The sequence below is a fragment of the Natator depressus genome, chromosome 3 (assembly GCF_965152275.1).
Source record: "Natator depressus isolate rNatDep1 chromosome 3, rNatDep2.hap1, whole genome shotgun sequence".
NCBI lineage: Eukaryota > Metazoa > Chordata > Testudines > Cheloniidae > Natator > Natator depressus.
The window spans coordinates 48,607,537-48,626,672 of record NC_134236.1 but is presented as its reverse complement, the minus strand read 5'-3'; the positions used below and the strand labels follow the sequence as shown (position 1 = coordinate 48,626,672).

General features: G+C 41.3%; 1 protein-coding gene across 4 annotated transcripts in view; it reads left to right on the top strand.

Annotated features, from left to right (window-relative positions):
- The window catches only part of COL21A1 (collagen type XXI alpha 1 chain), a 198,342-nt gene that overhangs the window by 156,661 nt on the left and 22,545 nt on the right, over nucleotides 1-19,136 (top strand). For all 4 annotated transcript variants that reach the window (XM_074947848.1, XM_074947849.1, XM_074947851.1 and 1 more), the window contains 3 exons: nucleotides 6,833-6,886; nucleotides 8,387-8,440; nucleotides 9,816-9,887. In XM_074947848.1, the coding sequence (XP_074803949.1) occupies nucleotides 6,833-6,886; nucleotides 8,387-8,440; nucleotides 9,816-9,887 (180 nt within the window). The remainder of the gene's footprint in view (nucleotides 1-6,832; nucleotides 6,887-8,386; nucleotides 8,441-9,815; nucleotides 9,888-19,136) is intronic.

Below are 19,136 nucleotides of genomic sequence, written 5' to 3'. Positions count from 1 at the left end.
TCTGTCCTGACTGGAGGTTCTTTATATGTGGCACACTTAAATAGGTAGTGAGCAAGACACTAATGCGAAATGACAATTTTCTGGAGCTCATAGCTCAGCCAGTTCTGCATCTCTCTGATCCTGGGAGAATCTCTCAGCCGGTGTCAGGTTCTTGCTGCAGATAAGAGTGCTAGGAATTTTTATAATGGAAAATGTTACACAACCTAGGACCCTCTACCTCTTCCCCTATAAGTACATTATAGGATCCTTGGGCAGGCACCTAGCTTTATTTTATATGACAGGCAGTGTGGCCTCTTTGATAGAGCATAGGACTAGGTTTCAGGAGACCTGCTTTCTATTTTTGACTCTGCCATTGGCCTGCTGGGTGACCTTGGTCAAGTCATTTCCCTGCTCTATGGCTCAGTTTCCATCTGTGAAACGGGGTAATGGTATTGACATCCTTTGTAAAATGAGCTATGGATGAAAAGTGTTATGTAAGAGCTAGGTATTATTTATTATCACCTAGTGACTTTATTTGACTACAAGGTTAGGCAGCAATTGAGCAGGAGTTTTGTGAATGCCGGTGATGCCTAAATATGGGATGTAGGCTCTTAAGTAATGTAGGTGCGTCTGAAAAAACTGCCCAATGTATTTATTCTCACAACACCCTTGAGAGGTAGTGAAATATTATTATCCTAATCGATAAATAGTCTCTGTCCCTGTTCCCTAACAGCCTTGCACCAGGTCACATAGAAACTCTGTGGCAGGGGAGAAACTTGAACCTCTATCTCCCATGTCCAGGCTAGTTGCCTAACCACTGGCTCAACCTCTTAGCCTCTGTTATATCCGTATAAAATGCATATAGGCAAGACTCTTATTCAAGAAATATCTACATCTTTTTTATGTAAACCCTAATAGTATTTCCTTACATTTAATGCTATGTAACCCATTTATCGGAGATTTTTAAAATCATGCACTAATCCTATTAGTGACTCCTACAAATGGTTCCTTTTTCCAGAGTATATGGAAATAATTTTTAACAGATGGTAGCTTTCACTAATGGAAATCTGAGTTTACTGCAAGAGATAAAAATGTTGCTTCTTTCGTTTTTAGTGGAAACAAGCCTGAGTACTCTGGAGAATTCTTTCTCTTTAAATTAAAGCTTTGATTTGTTTTATGGCTTTTGTTCATTTAACTTATTTTCTATAAGACTCTGGCAATTGAGATCAGATGGTCTTACTAAATATAAATTCCCAGATCTGTGGATGCTTCCTTCTTATACATGTGAGAATCATAAATACTGCTTTTAAATGGTTTTTAACTGAAAATAGAAACATTTCAATTTTATAATAAAAATAACTTGGGTTTCTAGGCCTATTTTTATTCTGAAATGTATTGGCTTTTTATGCAGGAGTTTACTTTACTTGTCTTAGGCAGTGATTAAGTTAGATCAGAACTATAGAAGTCAAGAATTTAATGTGAAAGCAGCTGCCATGGTTCCATCCTAGCCAATACTGAACTTTTTAATGGTTACAGATTTGTATTTGTAGAATCAGCCCAAACTTCAGTTTTTGGTCCCACATGTCGGAATCCCTCAAGCAAACTGTCCATTTTCGTGCTTGGGATTTCTTGATTAAAATATGTCATCGGTTAAAATGAATAATTGAGATTCTGTTCTGTGCCTCTCGGAAGTTCCGCACAGAAATTTACAGGCCAGGAGGTAGGAAGGATAAGGGAGATTTAAGCCACCTTTGTGCCCTACCTATTCAATACATGCAATCCCACCACTAGAGCTTGTAAGGGGCCCTGTGTGCACAACACCTGCACTGGAGGAATTCACCTATGGCCATCTAAGGAACTTTTACAGCCCTTGTGCATTGTGGTGGGAAGAAGAGTATCTCCCAAAGAATATCCAGTTATTTCTTGTCAGATGTTTAGAGGAAAGAAATGTTATCTGAGTAGGAACAGAGTGGTTCTCAGGCATTCAAAGCAGAACTTTCACTTTACCTTTCTACCATGTTCTTAGTACAAGCATAATCTGCTCCAAGGGAGTACCTGCATACTCTCCTTCCCACGTGTGTCTCTAATATTCTTTTATTGTCCATTAGTAGAAATAGAACATTTCCACTTCTCTTTCTTTCTGAGATGAGGTGACCAAAATTGAACAATTGTTCAAGGGGGGAAGGCTTTATCAACCATTTTAATAGAGGTACGTATTTGTGTGATTCCTCATTTACTTGTTATTGTTATTGGGATGTGAAGGAGCACGTGCTACACTGGGTTTCCTTATGTTTGTATATACACTCAGTCTACTTGGTTTGTGTTCTTGGTTTCTGAGTTTGCATCACTTTGTTCCATTTTTGAGTTTCTGGATGGGTTCCTTTGTAGTCACCTTGTCACAGCTTCTAGGTCTGCAGAATTGAGGAGTTTTATTTTTACAGTAACTCACCTACCATACTTTGTTCATATTTTCTTTGGAACACATAGATGAATGCCATCTGGTCCTGGTTATCTGCTGGAATATAATTTCCTGAGGTCTTCAATCAATTTGATTTATCATATCTCCTATCACCTGATTGAAAAATAAGTCATTGATGCATGGAAGATTTGAATGTTTTGAGTAACATAGGGAAATTCAACCAAAAAAATAGAGTGGACTTTTCCTTGTATTAGTCACACTAAATATGTTTGTTCCAGAGGGGGAAAAACAGATGGAAGCCTGTTGATAGTTTATACTTAATACACTGGGGAAACTATTCAGTTCTATTCAAGAACTATTCAAGTTCTTCTTAAGTAACAATTATCCCAATTACACTGCCAACATCAACAATTTATTAATTTATCTGCCACATAAATATAGTCAGCCCTGGAAAAATAGGGGAGTAACATTAAAGTTTTAGGACATAGTCTCCTCTTTTAATTTTATATGCCATAATCTTTGGATTTGTTCAGTTAAACTTTCCCCACGTTGCATCAGAAAATTGTTTTATTTACAGAATATCAGTTCTATGTAAGATCATGTTCTTGTAATTTTTGTGCATGACATAGGTAAAATATTGTTTCCTGATTTAAATCACAAGACTGGAAATCAGGACACCTGGGATTTATTTCTCTCTAGGCTGCAGACTTTCTCTGTGACCTTGAATAACCTCACTTCAACCTTGCTATCTCTAAAGCAGTGTATAGATAGATATAGATATATATTTTAAAGAATCCTACCACATTACATTGCATACACAATTTCCAGACTGAGAAGTGGATGAGAAAGAAAATGAACCATTTTCAATCTGAGGAGCTCAAAGTGCTTCAGCAACGTTAACAAATTAACCCTCTGAACAGCTCTGTGATATAGGCAAGTATTATATATCACAGGACTGTTCAGAGGATTAATTTATTAATGTTGGTAAAGCACTTAAGCTCCTCAAATTGAAAGTGCTACATACATTAGAGACCACTATCAAGTCAGTAATGATTAGTCACTACTGTGCAGTGACCACACCATAACTCCTAGTCTAACTATGGGGAAAATGTGATATTTCAGTTAAAAATCTGTGGGACCTGTTGATAAATATTGAATTCCTCATGGTGACCACTTTAAGCACGAAGTATTGTTGCTATAAATTATGCAGAAATTAGTTTAAATATCACATGTAAGTCCATTCTGCATAGGTTTCTAAATCTTGCCACAAGTCTAATTTGCCTTTAATTGATAACAGTGACAGCTTAGTTTTACATTTTACTGAAGATGCATTACAATGTTTGACTTAAAGGTAGTACTATCATATTTAAATTGCAGGGATGTAGACTGGAATACTACATATGATCTTGGGCTCATACATAATGCTAATGCTGCAGCGAAGCACTAACGGAAGGGGTGCCATATGACAACTGCTGTCCTTCAGACTAAACTAAAATCCTCTCTGTTTATCTCTAGTAAATCACGAAATGAAAGTTTTAAACCCCATGGAATTTTAGAAAAAGAATAGAGGTACTTTCATTGCTCAATATCCTCTGAATAAAAATAGGTTCTAATGTTCAGTACTGTATGGAAGCGATTGCTTCCACATATATGAAGATAGTCATTTGAATTACAGACCATCCACAATGTTCTTATAAACAGAAAATTTTTGTCTGAATGTTCCTGGAAATAAGAGTAACAAAAAGAGGCATTGGAAAGACTGGATAAGAATAGGAATAAGATTTCATGAATATGAAAAGATATTTTCCAGCTATTTGCCGATTTCTGTGTATTGATATGCTTAGATGACAAAAAGTATCTCATTAAGGAGACTTTCCTTTATTAACTCTTATTTCCAAGTGTGTGTGTGTGTGTTGTATGTGTATATATATATATATATATATATATATATATATATTTATTGATGCCTGAAGTTCTGGAGTCAAAATGAAAGTAAGAAGTTGTGAGAAAAACATATATTAACACTTGACGTGAAAAGTACTGTAAATGGGAATTCCCTCTTGGAAAACATGATTTAAAAATAAGATTTATCTTTTCCAAAATACATTTGGGAATAACTTTATATAGAAAAAAGAGAAGCCCAGGCAGGGGCTTAGCAACTATTAGTTTTTAGGTTTCATTTGGAACAAATGCAGTTGTGGATTTCATTATTCACGCATTTCTGTCACTGGAATCTGGCAAAAGAGGGGGGCATTCTTTTATAGGCTCTACTTGAGCCTGTGTGCTGAAAGTGTTGTATTTTAAAATGATTGAAGTTGTTGAGTTGTTAGTGAATGCTCCAATCCTGAAGTCTGCCAGTGGTTATATGGCCCACTGATTAACTTTTCCCTCCGCAAATCCCCCAGTTAATGGGAGAGGAGGGAAGCACATTTACAGTGGCAATTGGGGAAGGCCACATCCTGTTTTCTCATGATCAGGAAGTGGAAGGAACACCCTCCAATCCCAGTTCTGTTTGGGTTTTTAAAAACTTGTACTGCAGGCTGAGCAAAATCTTCTACCTCATCATCTGCAGTTGTGCAGGGGACTGGACTAGATTACCTCTCGAGGTCCCTTCCAGTCCTATGATTCCTCCACTCACTGGACAATTAAGCCTTATATAGAATGTTCAGACAATGCTAAAAATCAGACCACAGGAAGTAGGCTGCTGATTTGATGAGGTGTTCTCCCATGAGCAAATTAGAATTTATCATCAGAATTCCTTTTTTATTGAGACTTCCATGGCAGACTCACCTTTCCCCTGAACAGGTTATTCCACATCCTAGAAGGCCCCGGGTGTATTGTGTTTGGATCAGGACTTTAGTGAGTTCTAAAAGATAACATTCTCTCTCTCTTTGTATTGTGTCGTAATCATATGGTGAGTTCATCTTAGGGTACGTAAGGACCTAGCTGAAGCAATCTTGGAACCATTAGCAATTATTTTCAAGAATTCTTGGAGGATTGGTGAGGACCCAGAGGACGGGAGAAGGGCAAACATAGTACTTTTCTTTAAAAGGGGGAACAAAGAGGAGCCAGGGAATTTTTACCTATCAGCCTAACTTTGATAGCTGGAAAGATACTGGAACAAATTATTAAACAACTTGTAAGCACCTACAGAATAACAGACTGATAAAGAATAGCCAGCATGGATTTGTCAAGAACAGATCAGACCAGACCAACCTAATTTCCTTATTTAACAGGGTTGCTAGCCTCATGGCTGTTGGGGAAGAAGTAGATGTGATATATATCTTGATTTTAGAAAGGCTTTTGATACAGTCCCACATGATATTCTCAGAAGCAAATTAGGGAAATGTGGGCTAGATGAAATTACTATAAGATGGGCACACACATGAAAATCCACACTCAACGTGTAATTATAAATGGTTTTCTGACTAACTTGGAGGATGTAGCTAGTGCGGTCTGATACAATTAAATATTTCCATTAATGACTTGGATAAGGGAATGGAGATCATGCTAATAAAATTTGCAGATGACACCAAGCTGTGAGAAGTTGCAAGCACTTTGGAAGATTAGAATTCAAGAGGACCTTGAAAAACAAGATAATTGGTCTAAAACCAACAAGATGAAATTCAATAAGGACTACACTTAAGAAGGAAAAATCAAATGCAGAACTATAAAATAGGGAATAACTGGCTAGACAGTAGCTCTGCAGAAGAGGATATGTGGGTTATAGTGTATCTCAAATTGAATGAGCCAGCAGTGTGATGCATTTGCTGAAAAGGCTAACCTATTTCTGAGTATATTAACAAGAGTGTATTATTTAAGGGAGGTAATTGCTACACTCTATTCCGTACTGATGGGGCCTCACCTAGAGTATTGTGTCCAGTTTTGGCTGCTGCACTTTAAGATGGGAACAAATTGGAGAGAGTCCAGAGAACAACAAAAATGATAAAACCTTACCTATGAGGATAGATATGTTTAGTCTTCAGAAAATAAGAGTGAGGGTGGGGGACCTGATAAGTCTTCAGATATGTTAAGACAGCGATCTATTATTTTCCACGTCCACCAAAAGTAGGACAAGAAGTAATGGGTTTGATCTGCAGCAAGGGAGATATTAGATTGTCCTGCTACCTAACTAAAAAGGATAATGATAAATCGATAAGGATAGTTTAGTACTGGAATTGTTACCAAGGGAGGTTGTGAAATCCCCATCATTAGAGATTTTTATGAACAGGTTAAACAAACACTTGTCCAGGATGGTCTAGGTATACTTGGTTCTGCCTCAGCATAGAGGGATGGATTAGATAACCTCTTGAGGTCCCTTCCAGCTGTATTTATTTACGATTCTATGATAAATGTAATAAGCAATAAAACTGGGCCAGCTGTCTCTCCCTTAGCTAGTTTTAGAAATGTCATTTTTTCTTTTTAAATAAATAGGGAGTGATGGGACCTGAGGGATCATCTGGCCGACCTGGAACATCTGGGCCTAAGGTAAGGTCATTTACTCTATTTTACTTTGAATGGGACAAATGACGCCAAGAGTATTCATTGCCCTATGGATCATTATAACAAAGTTATAGTACTCTGTGTCATGTGCTTGTTTATTTTAATATAAAAACACTGAAAATATAACTATAATTTCCTATATATAACTTGTATGTGATAGTCCAATTTCTAAGCACAAGAAAGTCTTGGTAAGATGTAGCAACCATTGCCTAACATGTTATGAGGAATTGGAACTTCTTCAGAAACAGTTTGGGGTACTTTGTTTGAGCCTTGGAATCTTGAAAAATGTTCCTCAGTACTAGGGGCAAAATAATACTTAGTATAAACCAGGACTTTCTGCCTGTTTTCCATTTATTTATATTTTAATTGTGTTAAAGTGATGTGCTGCTTTTTCCATCTAACATTGAGCCAAATTTATTTCAGATGTAACTTTACTGATTGCATTAGAGTTATAGCAGGAGTGAATTTGACCCATGTACTTATGTAACTAAAATGGTTGCTATATAAATCCAGATTTGACTGTTAGGATTACCTTCAGATTTAACATGAGTGAAGTTTTGGCTGAGTAAGCACTACATGATATGGCCCTCAAAACTTTTAGAAGTTGAGTCTTAAATCTTCTAGTCTTTGTGTCTCTATCCATATACACATGCTTTCGGTTTATAAATCATGCTTAGAAGTATATAAATGTTATTTTAAGTCTTATGTTGCAGGTGGATTTTCAAAAGTGCTCAAAATTGGCTTGACTTTGCTCCCATTGACTTCCGTGGGAGTACAGTTAGGCCAAGAATGAGCACAACCAAAAATAAATACATTTAATTTTAAAATGTGATAGAAGTTGCTGTTCTGAGAAAACAGTTGCATTAGTCTCTTATGCTCTATATATGGAGCTGGATCCTGCAGTGCTTCAACAGGAAAAAACTTTTATTGATATTATGCACAGCCAAAATTGGGTTAATCAGTAACTCCTCTTTAATTTTAACTGAGATCCGAGAAGCTGAAAATGTGAGTTGTTCTATAGGACCAAAATATTTTTGACTCAGAGAAGTCCTAGGATTTGCAAGGCCCTTTGCTAAGTAATATGTGTGGGAACATATTTGCATATATCGGCTTAATCATAGTATATTTGGTGAGGGAAGGTTTGCTGCTGGTGAAGGGAAGGTCAGTCATTGCCACTTGGGGATAGAGGCAGTCATAAGTCTTTTGGCATCTGGGAGGGGTTTTCAGTGCACTTGTCACTGTGGGAGGGTTTAAACCTCAAGGACATTAAGATGAATTGGGGGTTTTAAGGTGGGCCAGCGGGCAGGAGGGGTTACAAGTGCATGTTTAAAGTAGGAGTACTGATCATTTAGAATCCCCCAAGCTTTGGAGGGCTGGATTGTCACTGTCACACATGTACGTGCCCTTTTGTGATAGAAAGTTTTCAAACAGGATCTCTTTATATTTGATATTCTTAACCACACAGTTACGTTGTTTTATTAATAGGGCTATAAGGGTGAACCTGGAATACAAGGGAAACCAGGATCATCAGGAGTCAAGGTAAATATGGTTTACCTTCATCTGGAAATATTCCAGTCAAGGACATTATGATTACAATGTTCCATGATTTACTTGTTGGTTATAAGGTAGTTTTGTTTCAAAATGGAAACAATAATTAACAAATTTACTCCAGATTGGATTTAATGCGTGATTCTTGCAAATATTGGACCAGATCCTGGAGTGAAATCAGCGAATCTATGCCATTTTACAGCATCTTACTGTCTGGCCCGTTGTTACATTGCATCTGCACAGATAGTTTGTTCTGATCTGTACTATGGAACTTTACATACAGGCATATATGTGGTGTAAATTGTTTCTTGCTACTTGTGTGTACCAAAGATGTAGATAATACATTATCAGTATTTGCTGGTGCTTGCTTATATTTGTAGCTGAAGAATCCAAAAAGTTAGCAAATAACAATGCAGATACTAATCAGTGACCTAATGGTACCAAATTATGATTCCGAGGGAAGATCCAAAATACCTGATCTGACTGGAAAGCAGAACTCCAGAGTGGCCTAGTTTATCTCTTGGTCTAAGGATAACTTTTGTGATCTTTGTGTAATACAGTCCTTTGGGAGGGTCAGTAAAGTGCCTTGTCAAGAAGAGCGAAGGGAAGGGAAGGATCAAAGGGGAGAAACTGTGGCTTGTCAAAAAATTAGTGTCTTAGACTCTTATCTTCAGCTGAATGTTGAGCCCATAAGCACCCTGTCTAGGAAGAAATCAAATGGAACTTGTGCAGATTATTGAAGGTTCACAGTAAAACAGGGAGAGTCAAAAGTGCAATCATTTCTGAGGTACATTTTGGGTAAACTCTTTTACGTAGCTATAGGTTTTAGAAGTAAACATAGAGCCTGGCCATCAGTCACACTGGTATAAATCTGAAGTAAGTTCAGAGAAGTCAATGAAGTCATGGCAGTGTTAAACCAGTGTAAGTAAGATGAAATTATGAAATTCCAATATTCTGGAATGGTACATAATGAATATAGTCAAATGCATGTGATAAGATGCATTTACTCTAATTTTTAAAGTGAAGTTGCTGAAAACTAAATTGCTTGGCATTGCCATTACTAGGAACAATGTCATTTCTGTAATATTACAAAGAAAAAAATCCCACCTAAGTAAAAGTCAGGGTAAGGCTTTTGCATGTTGGATGAATGAGTTGAGAAATCAAGAGTAAGAGCATTGCTGTGGCTTTTAGGCAGTATAGCTGTATTCAGCATACAAAAAACAATAGAGGTTTCAGCTCAATCACCATCATAATATAGAATCTCAGAGTATCATAGCCAAACCTGAAGAGATCTTGAAAAAACATACAATCTGTGTTTTTACACACAGCACATCAATGATACTTATGGAGCTATTGTATTACTCAGGGAGAACAAGGAGGACCAGGTGCTCCAGGTGAACCAGGGTTCCCAGGCATGCCTGGGACACATGGTGTAAAGGTAAGTAGTTTCTATGGCTTTAATATCCATTAGAACTTTCATTATGCTTTTTCCATAAAGGGTAAATGGGTTTTTTAGTCAATACATTTGGAGAATATGTGGGTCAGTGTTAACTTCCAGTATTATCAATAAAGCTGTGATGGCACAGGTGGTAAAATGTGTACAATGTATGATTGTTATAAGTGCTTGATGTGAAATTATCTCATATAAAGAGTTTTATTATATATCTCCTTTCATAAAGGAGTCCATAAGGATTGTAGGAGCAACCACACCTAATCAGCCATTAAGGGGAGGGGGGGCGGGAGCAGGAGTGGGAGCGGGAGGTGGGGCTTAAGCACTCTATATGGATAGAGCCATAACTAGGGATTTTATTGTCTGGGGCAAACAAGCATATTTGTGACCCCTACCATTTTTCCGGTCATTTTCTGCCCCATTTCTCCACCCCCCATGGCTTTGTGCCCTCTTGCCCCAACCTGGTTACAGCCCTGCATCTCTGCCACTTGCCTCCTTTGTGATCTTGGGCAAATCATTTGTTCTGGTGCACCAGTTTTCCCTTATACAAAAGCGTGATAGTGATACTTACAGAGGGATGGTAGGAGGTATAATTCACTGGTGAAGTGAAAGGCATTATAAGAGTGTAAACTAGAGTAGTTCATCTCTCCAGAATGTGTACATTGGGGAAAAAAGGGAAGCTTCCCCCGTAAATCAGAGATCACCAGTTAGGAACCCTTACAGAAAGCAATGTTGCAGTGCTCTGCAATAAAGATCTCTAAGGCTAGGGTTTACAATGGAGGGAGTCACTACAGCATTTGGGACCAGTGCTGTAGTGTCTATTTCATAAAGATTTCAAATGTGCCTCTTTAGAACTTAATCCTTTCCCCTCCCTCACCCCCCAAAATCTATGCCCATGTGTGGTTCCCAGACAGAGAATCGCTGCCTGCTAACACATGTCCAAGGAGTGAATGGGATCCATCACTGTAGCTGGACCCCAGCTGGGCCCCTCGTACTCTGTTAGTAATCTGCCTGTCCCACCCTAGCCCTTAGGAGCTAACTGCTCTCTTCTGGGAGGCATTCCTGAACTCATGTCCAGCAGGCATAAAAACCTCTTCCATCAGGCAAAATCAGATCAGTATTTTGCTTCCAGCAAAGAAACTGCAAGCTTTGTGGTGAAAGTAATTTTCCTGTGTCCTGATTAACAACAAACCAAGGCCCACAGGCTGGGGAAGAGAACAGAGCTCAATTGACTGAGTTTTGAAATGGGGTCTTAATGATTAGGTTCAAATTAGCCAGCATCACCTTTTCATCCTGGGGAATTGAAATGAAATGTGTTTCTCTGCAGCAGGCTATGGCTAGTCCAGCTCCCACCACACACACAGCCCTTTTAAAACATGTCTCGGCTAAAGTAGGTATCTTCCTCTTTAACAGCCTCTCTTTTTTTCCTCATTGTATTGTCTGAAGTATATATTCTAAAGCTCCCTCTCTTCCCCCCTTCCCCATGTCTAAGCCAGTGGTGTTTTACCTGCAAATCAAGAGGAGGATGAGATCTGGGGGGGAAGGAAAACAAAAAGAAATTGCTTTGGACTGTTTTTTGTTTTTTCGGTGAAATGATAAAGCCATGTTCCAAAGCAAATGAACAGTGTCTCAGTGTCAAAACAGCAAGACATGATTGTCCATCAGATAAGGCGCAGGGCTGCGTGATAGGAAGTGCAAGTGGGAACAGTGACACCCAAATAATAGCAATAATTAATACCTGGCATTTCCCATGGCAGAATTCTGCAGTAATGGTGCAAAACACAGCAAGAGCACTGTCAAGGTTCCTTCCCACTCTGAACTCTAGAGTACAGATGTGGGGACCTTCATGAAAGACCCCCTAAGCTTATTCTTACCAGCTTAGGTTAAACGCTGCCGCCACCAAAGTGTTACACAAAGAACAGGGGAAGTGCCCACTTGGAAAAGTCTCCCCAACCCAAAATCCCCCCAAGCCCTACATCCCCTTTCCTGGGGAAGGCTTGATAAAAATCCTCACCAATTTGCATAGGTGAGCACAGACCCAAACCCTTGGACCTTAAGAACAATGAACAGCAATCAGGTTCTTAAAAGAAGAATTTTAATTTAAGAAAAAGTAAAAGAATCACCTCTGTAAAATCAGGATGGTAAATATCTCACAGGGTAATCAGATTCAACACATAGAGAATCTCTCTAGGCAAAACCTTGAGTTACAGAAAGATACAAAAACAGGAATATACATTCCATCCAGCACAACTTATTTTATCAGCCATTTAAACAAAACAGAATCTAACGCATATCTAACTAGATTGCTTACTGACTTTTTATAGGAGTTCTGACCTGCATTCCTGCTCTGGTCCCAGCAAAAGCATCACACAGACAGAGAGAACCTTTGTTTCTCCCCCCACCCCAGCTTTGAAAGTATCTTGTCTCCTCACTGGTCATTTTGGTCAGGTGCCAGCGAGGTTATCTTAGCTTCTTAACCCTTTACAGGTAAAAGGGTTTTTCCTCTGGCCAGGAGGGATTTAAAGGAGTTTACCCTTCCCTTTATATTTATGACAAGCACTGATCTCAAGTAGGGTCTACTGGGCTGGGTACAAGTCTGGGAATCAGATATGCCTCCCAGTTCTAAGCACTGCAGCAAGTTACTCTGCCTGGCATGGGCGGCCGGTGAAGCTTCCGTTTGGGGAGACTAGCCCTGTGTCACGCCTCTTGCAGCCGAGGCCCTGCCCCCACTCGCTGCTCTCAGTCCTGCCATGGCCTCGGGCCAGGGGCTGAGAGCTTGGCCCTGGCCGGGACCACAGCAAAGCTTTCTGCACTGGCTGGAGTTCCAAGCCCGGATCCCCTCCCCCATTCCACCCCTTCTTCTTCAAGTGCTTGCTCATGTCCATTCCATATTACGTGTGTGTGATCACCACATGCGTTGGTGCCATAAGTATTTCCTCGCAGCAGTATCCGTAGAGGACCAGCTCTGGCACCCCCTGGAGTGGCACCTGCATGGCACGATATACGGGGTGCCACCGGCACCCCCCTCCCTCAGTTCCTTCTTGCCGCCAGTGATGGTGCTGGAACATCTGCTGCTTTGGCTAGTGTTGTTTCGTTTACTGTTTTTGTGAACTTTGAAAACCTGCAATATAGTTGTATATAGTTAGTAGTTTCTTAGTTACCTTTAGTAGTAGTTCTCAACTTTTCATTAGTCCCACATACCAACTGCCTGAGGTGTGTAGGCGAAGAGCACATAAGTGACAAGTGCTGTATCTGCAAGTCCTTTAAAACTAGGACAAAGAAGGAGCATGATATCCATCTGAAAGCACTCCTAATGGAGTCGGCACTCACTCCGGCACCAGGGCAGCGGTCCGACTCTGCACCAAGCTCCGTGGCTTCCATGCGCAGTGCTCGGCTGGTGCCGTCCACGAGCTGGCACCGGTCTCTCCTATGGCTCTAGGGAAGATCTCCTTCTTCCCGTAAAGGAAGGAGAGGGCTCGGAGTGAGCCACGACCTGTGCCAGGCAGCTCAACACATGCATTGGGAAGTTGGGCCCCAGCTCAAGTCGAGCAGTGCAGCACATCCCATGCTTCATCTGTGACCCCAGATAGCGCCCAGTGCCACCCAGGCTCGCTGCCACAGCACCCCAGTCTTGGGGAAAACCTGCGTTGGGACCTGTGCATGTGTCCCTGCCTCAGAAGTACCGATTCCCATCAAGAGGGATGTCCCACCAGCATTCGCCCGCCTGAAGCCGTCACGCCTCAGGACTGGAGAAGCAGGCTCAGTGAAGCCCTCTTCAATCCCTGCACCAGGGGCACCGATCAAGGAACTCGAGGCATACCTCGCTGGTAGACTGGCACAGACCCTCTGAGGCACACGCCACCCAGCAAGAACTCCGGGACCAGCCCCGACCATCTCCAAGGGCCTGGTACTGATCCCAGGACCAATCGGACACCAGAGACCTCTGTCATCACCTGTCCCCAAGAAGGAGTTTGCCCTACTCAGGACAAGCCTCCCGGCCTAAGAATGCCATGCACAAAAGCCAGCACTGCTGTTCCCTACCTAAGCTAGGCAATGTGAAAGGCTGACACAGGCATGTGTTAAACCCTGCCCCTTTCTCAGAGATAGGCACCTACATTCAAGCTGCATGTAGACACATATGTCAGTTTAGCAATCCCCAGACAGGAACTCCCCACCTGGAATCAGACAGCTTAGGCACCTGCTTTGTGGATCCTACCCTCTGAGAGCTAGCAAATGCAATCTAACAGCTAAGCGTTATCATAAACTGTAATGCTGTGGATCGTGCTGCAGAACAATTTAGCTCTTTATGTCCTCAGCAAGATCTCCTGAGGGAAACAGTAGAAATCCTATTGCTTGGCGCATTTAAAACTCGCTTGGACCAAATATTAATACATGCACAAGTGGGCACAATCCTGTGTAGGCAGGGAGAAGGACTGGATGGTCTAACTGGTCTTTTTAATCTCCAGAGTCTGTGATTCACAAACACTGATTAATGAATCCACAATTGACCGATGTGAGTAGGCTGGGGAATGGGGTTTGAGGGACATCACCCTAGTGCAGCCTCGTTATTAAGATGCATAGGTGCTGCAGGGCAATGTGGCTGAACAGAGTGGGCATTGGCCTGGGAGTAAGGAGTGGTGAGCTCTCTTCCTGGCTATCACTAACCCACCATGTAATCTTGGGCAAATCCCTTAAACGCTCTGTGCCTTAGTTTCCTCATCTATAATTACACTTACGCACATTTGTAAAGTGCATTGAGATCTTTCAGTGAAAGGTGTGATGTAAGTGCTGAGTATTTATAGGTAGCTAAAAGTACAGGGGCCCTGCCCCAAGTAGCTTACTAAATCAGAAGCACAATAAGATGCCAATGGGGGGCGTCCTAAGGAGGAGGAGGACAGCAAGAGGCTCACACAGAGAACAAACCATACTTTTTGCACTTACTCCTTGCTAATTATTTTCCAAACAATAAAGTTTTACTGACTAATGGAAATGCCTAAAAAAAATTCTGTGCAAGTTAAAAGCAAATACATTAAAACCTTTATAAATGTATGGAACAGAGTATAAAGAAGGGGAAGTAACATTCATGTCTGTTTTAGCCACGCATACCTCAACCGTAGCTCTCACAGGTCACTGGATGTGAATCTGCAGACGTCCTTCATGTCCCTGGTGTAGAGTGGTAGAATAGGGATGTAGCTCCCGATTCCGCATGGAATGTTGAGGGGGAGGGGTGTAAGGAGGTGCTGCAAAGGGAGGCGAGCATGTGATTGTTGAACTTGTTGGTCCATAAGAGTCTGCAGCATCTGTGTTTGTTACCGGAGAAACCCTTGGTGCATCTCCCTTTCCTTTTCCTACTGAGCCTCCTGGGCCTTTCTCCTTTCCCTCTCTATACAGCCTGCAATATTCATTCTCCAGACCCTCTGTTCATGGTCTGATACAGCACTTGTTTGCAGGATATAGCAGAACATGTCATCCCAAGTCCTTTTTTTCCCCCCACATCTCATCTGGCTCAGGCGTTCTGCAGAGGGGGAAGACCTCAAGGCCGCAATGGCTGCAGCTACAGAAAAAAACATGCAGACGTACCATTATCAGTACAGTCGCAATGGAAATTGAAAGTTAAGATTCAAAACACTCTTCCCTTGCTCTCCTCCTAGAGTTTTAAACAAGACTTTGTTTATTGTCAGTTCTGCTTCACAGTGATTGTGCATGGCGCTACTCACAGCAGCAGCCCTGGTAGTATGATCCACCAGAGGTGAGGGAAATGAGAGGGGAATTGCTCGGTTGCATAAAGCTATAGAGTATAGCATAATGACACTGAATATTGGCACCATTTTCCCCAGGCAGTGGTGATTTTAGCTGATATCTCACTCCTGAGGGTAACTAAGTCACAGAGAGCACAGCTTCTGTTCCGAAGCCACCTGGGCCTGTATACTGCTAGGTGGTTTACTGCAATGGTGCCTGCCAAAGTTATTGATGACCAGCGTTGGAAAGTGGCCTACTGTGGAGGAAGAAGTAAGACTGCCATCCCTAGATACCTATGGGAGAGGACTGCAGAGTACCTCCCTGGAAGTTTCATCAAGATCTCTCAGGAAGATTTAAGGGACATCCCTGTGTACATAAACAGATGGCGGCTCATGGATTCCTAACACTAGAGGTGAATGATAAGCAGATAACTCTACCTCTTTTTGTTGTACAGCTTCCTCTCCTAGTATGAATAAATTAATGAAAAGTCGATAGCCGTGTCCTGCTAAGTTGGGGGAAGCATCACTGTAATGGGAAATAAATTTACACGCTCACCCAAGATACCTTTCCCTGCATCAGACTCACTTATGTTCAACTGACTGGACTTCAGTGGTCCTGGCTTGTAGCATAGCTGGACCTCCACCACACCCTGTCACATATCCCATATCCTCTTCCTCATCCTTGCTGTTCACACCAGGGCCTGTGAGTTGGGCTCCTCAGAGGTCTCCACAGTGGTGTGCGGGTAATAGTGAGGTCTGACCCTAGTATGGCATGCAGTTGTTTGTAAAAGCAGTGGGTCTGCAACTTGGCACTGGATCGATTGTTGGCCTCCCTGTCTTTCTGGATTGCCGGACAAAGTTCCTTCACTTTCACGTTGCAGATTCTTGTCATGTCCCTTCTGCATCCCCTGTGCAAATCTGCTCAGAGATGTCCACGTTTCCACAGCTGGTTCGTGGTTGTGCTTGCACAGTCTCTTCTTCCCACAGGCCCAGGAGATCTAGCATCTTCTGTCTAGTCTAGGCTGGAGTGAGTCTGGAGTGCATAGCTGGCATGGTCAGCTGGGTAGTTGCACAAAACAGTGGAGAGCTATTAGAGATGTGTTCATCAGGATGGACAATCAGGAAAAGGCATTTCAAAAATTTGCATTGTTTTAATTTGCATATGTAGGGACAGGGGGTTCTGTAATCCCTGGGCAGTGGCATTAACAATTGTGACCAGAGCGGTCAGTGTTGTGCATTGTGGGACAGCTGCTGGAGGACTGTTAGGGTCAACATAGGTAACTCAGCATATCGACCATGGTTCAACGCTGCTCAGGGAGGTATGTCGACATAACAGAGAGCTTTCATTGGTGGGAGACAAATTTAAGGGTAGACACATGTACAGCTAGGTCGACACAAGGCAGCTTAACATCGACCTAACTTTGTAGTTTAGATCAGGGCTTAGCTTGCACCCAAAATCACAGCACTTTTGGAAATGTAAGCACACAGGTTTTCAATTAGTGAAAGATATAGTTAAGTTTGCATATATGCTTTCATTATAGTCTCCTACTCTTACATGCTGATAACTTTCTCAGAAAATTCTCATTTGAGTCTGAAACTTTTCATTTTTGGTCTCAGTCAAGAGGTGAGTTCCTTCAGTTTTCCTGGAAGCTGCGGGGGAAAAAGCCTTCTAACATTGTTAGCTTTAAAATATTGACCTTTCTCCCCCTGAGACAATCAGAGTCCAGACACCCACAACAGGAGTTCTGAACCCCAAAGAATAAGCAATTGTATCAACTAGTTGTATACAAAGTGATCTGTAGCTCACAAAAGCTTATGCTCAAATAAATTGGTTAGTCTCTAAGGTGCCACAAGTACTCCTTTTCTTTTTGAAAAGACATTGAAACTAGAAAGAAAACGCCAGTTGTGGAAAGGAGGGAATTTCCCCTGCTCTGAACATCCATGAATCATCATGCCAGAGAAAGATGGGAAAACAAAGGAGAGGGGAAAACTTTTAAAAACAGGCTTGGGATTGAGATTTGGTAGCCGAAAACTGAGGGCCAGCATCTAAGTAGGGTGCTGTCTGTGAAGTACTGGATCTCCTCTAGGACAGAGGGCACACTGGGAAACTGTTCAGAGGCAATAGGTAACTTGTATTAGAAAAGGGAATTTAACTAATATAGAAGTGTAAAACCTGAGATCACATCTTTTTGTTTATTTTCTGTGTAACTTGTATGTATTTGCTTTTCCTTACTATTTCATCTTTGAATGTGTGATTTTTCTATTATATAAACTTTTTCTTTATTTTTATCACAAGCAGATCTCTGTTACGTAAACAGTGTAGAGTGCGTGTGCCAAGGTATCATGTCTTTGGGGGTGATGAACCAGAGAGGAAAAGTCTGAGTATCTGGTAGTTAAGAAGTTGCGGAGACGGATTTGGGGGTACTCGGGACCCGAAGGGATCATTGCGGTCATCCTACGAGAAGTAACTAGGCTGTGGAAGTTAGTGTGGGACCTTATGCTTGTCGGCTGGCTTTTGGTGTCAGAGCACTGACTCATAGCAACAAAACATTAAGATACCCAAAGTTACGAGGCAGGCAGTGACAGAACCTTTATTGGTCTGAGTGATCCCCAAAATGTCACACATCCCTCGGCAATAACTCACAAAACCTCTGTGGCAAGTAATTTGGCCTCCCTGAAGAAATACCAGCTATGATTCTGGATATGGAGTGGAACTTTAAAACCCCAGAGTTATAAGTGATTCAAAAATCATTTCTGCGCATGCTGTATGGGCATCAAAGATTTTTAACAGTGCTTAATGAAGCCCTGCTCCTTAGATGATGTCCTGCTGAGAACTGCCCATTCCCTCTGCATAGCTTAACCAGGGAACAGGGAAAGGACTTTTCATAAGCTATTAGGTCACTTAGCATGCAGGAAGTTGTAAATGTCTCAGGAAACACATATAGCAAAATGTCCGAAAGCTGCCTTAGCAACACACGTAGGAAAAAATCCCAGGTATGAAAATATTGCAGCTGTCACGATTAGAAATGGATGTAATTGGCTGGATGTCAACATGTGTAAGAACAGTCCCACTGAAGTAATTCTGATTACTTTGATCTGGCCTGTTATGTGTATTTAATTATGTTTAAGTGTAAATGGCAATCGGAAATCTGTGCAGTGCAGGTGATTCAGTATAACTCTGAGAATTTTGACTTCTTGGCCTTGTCCACACAGGTTTTTTAGTCATTTCAGTTGAGAATCTGATTATCGACCAAACCAGTTGAATTGGTATTACCCTAGTGTGCAGTTTTACCGATACAAAGGTAACTTATATCAGTATGGCTTATTCCTCTTTCCTAGGAACAAGCTATATTAGTGTAAACACCTTTTATTGGTAGAACTGCATCCGCATTAGCGGGCTTGTACCAGTATAGTTAAAGTGGTACAACTTGTATGTAGAGAAGACCTTGATTTCTTGATTTTTGTGGATTTAAATGTACAATCTTAAGGAGAGGAGATG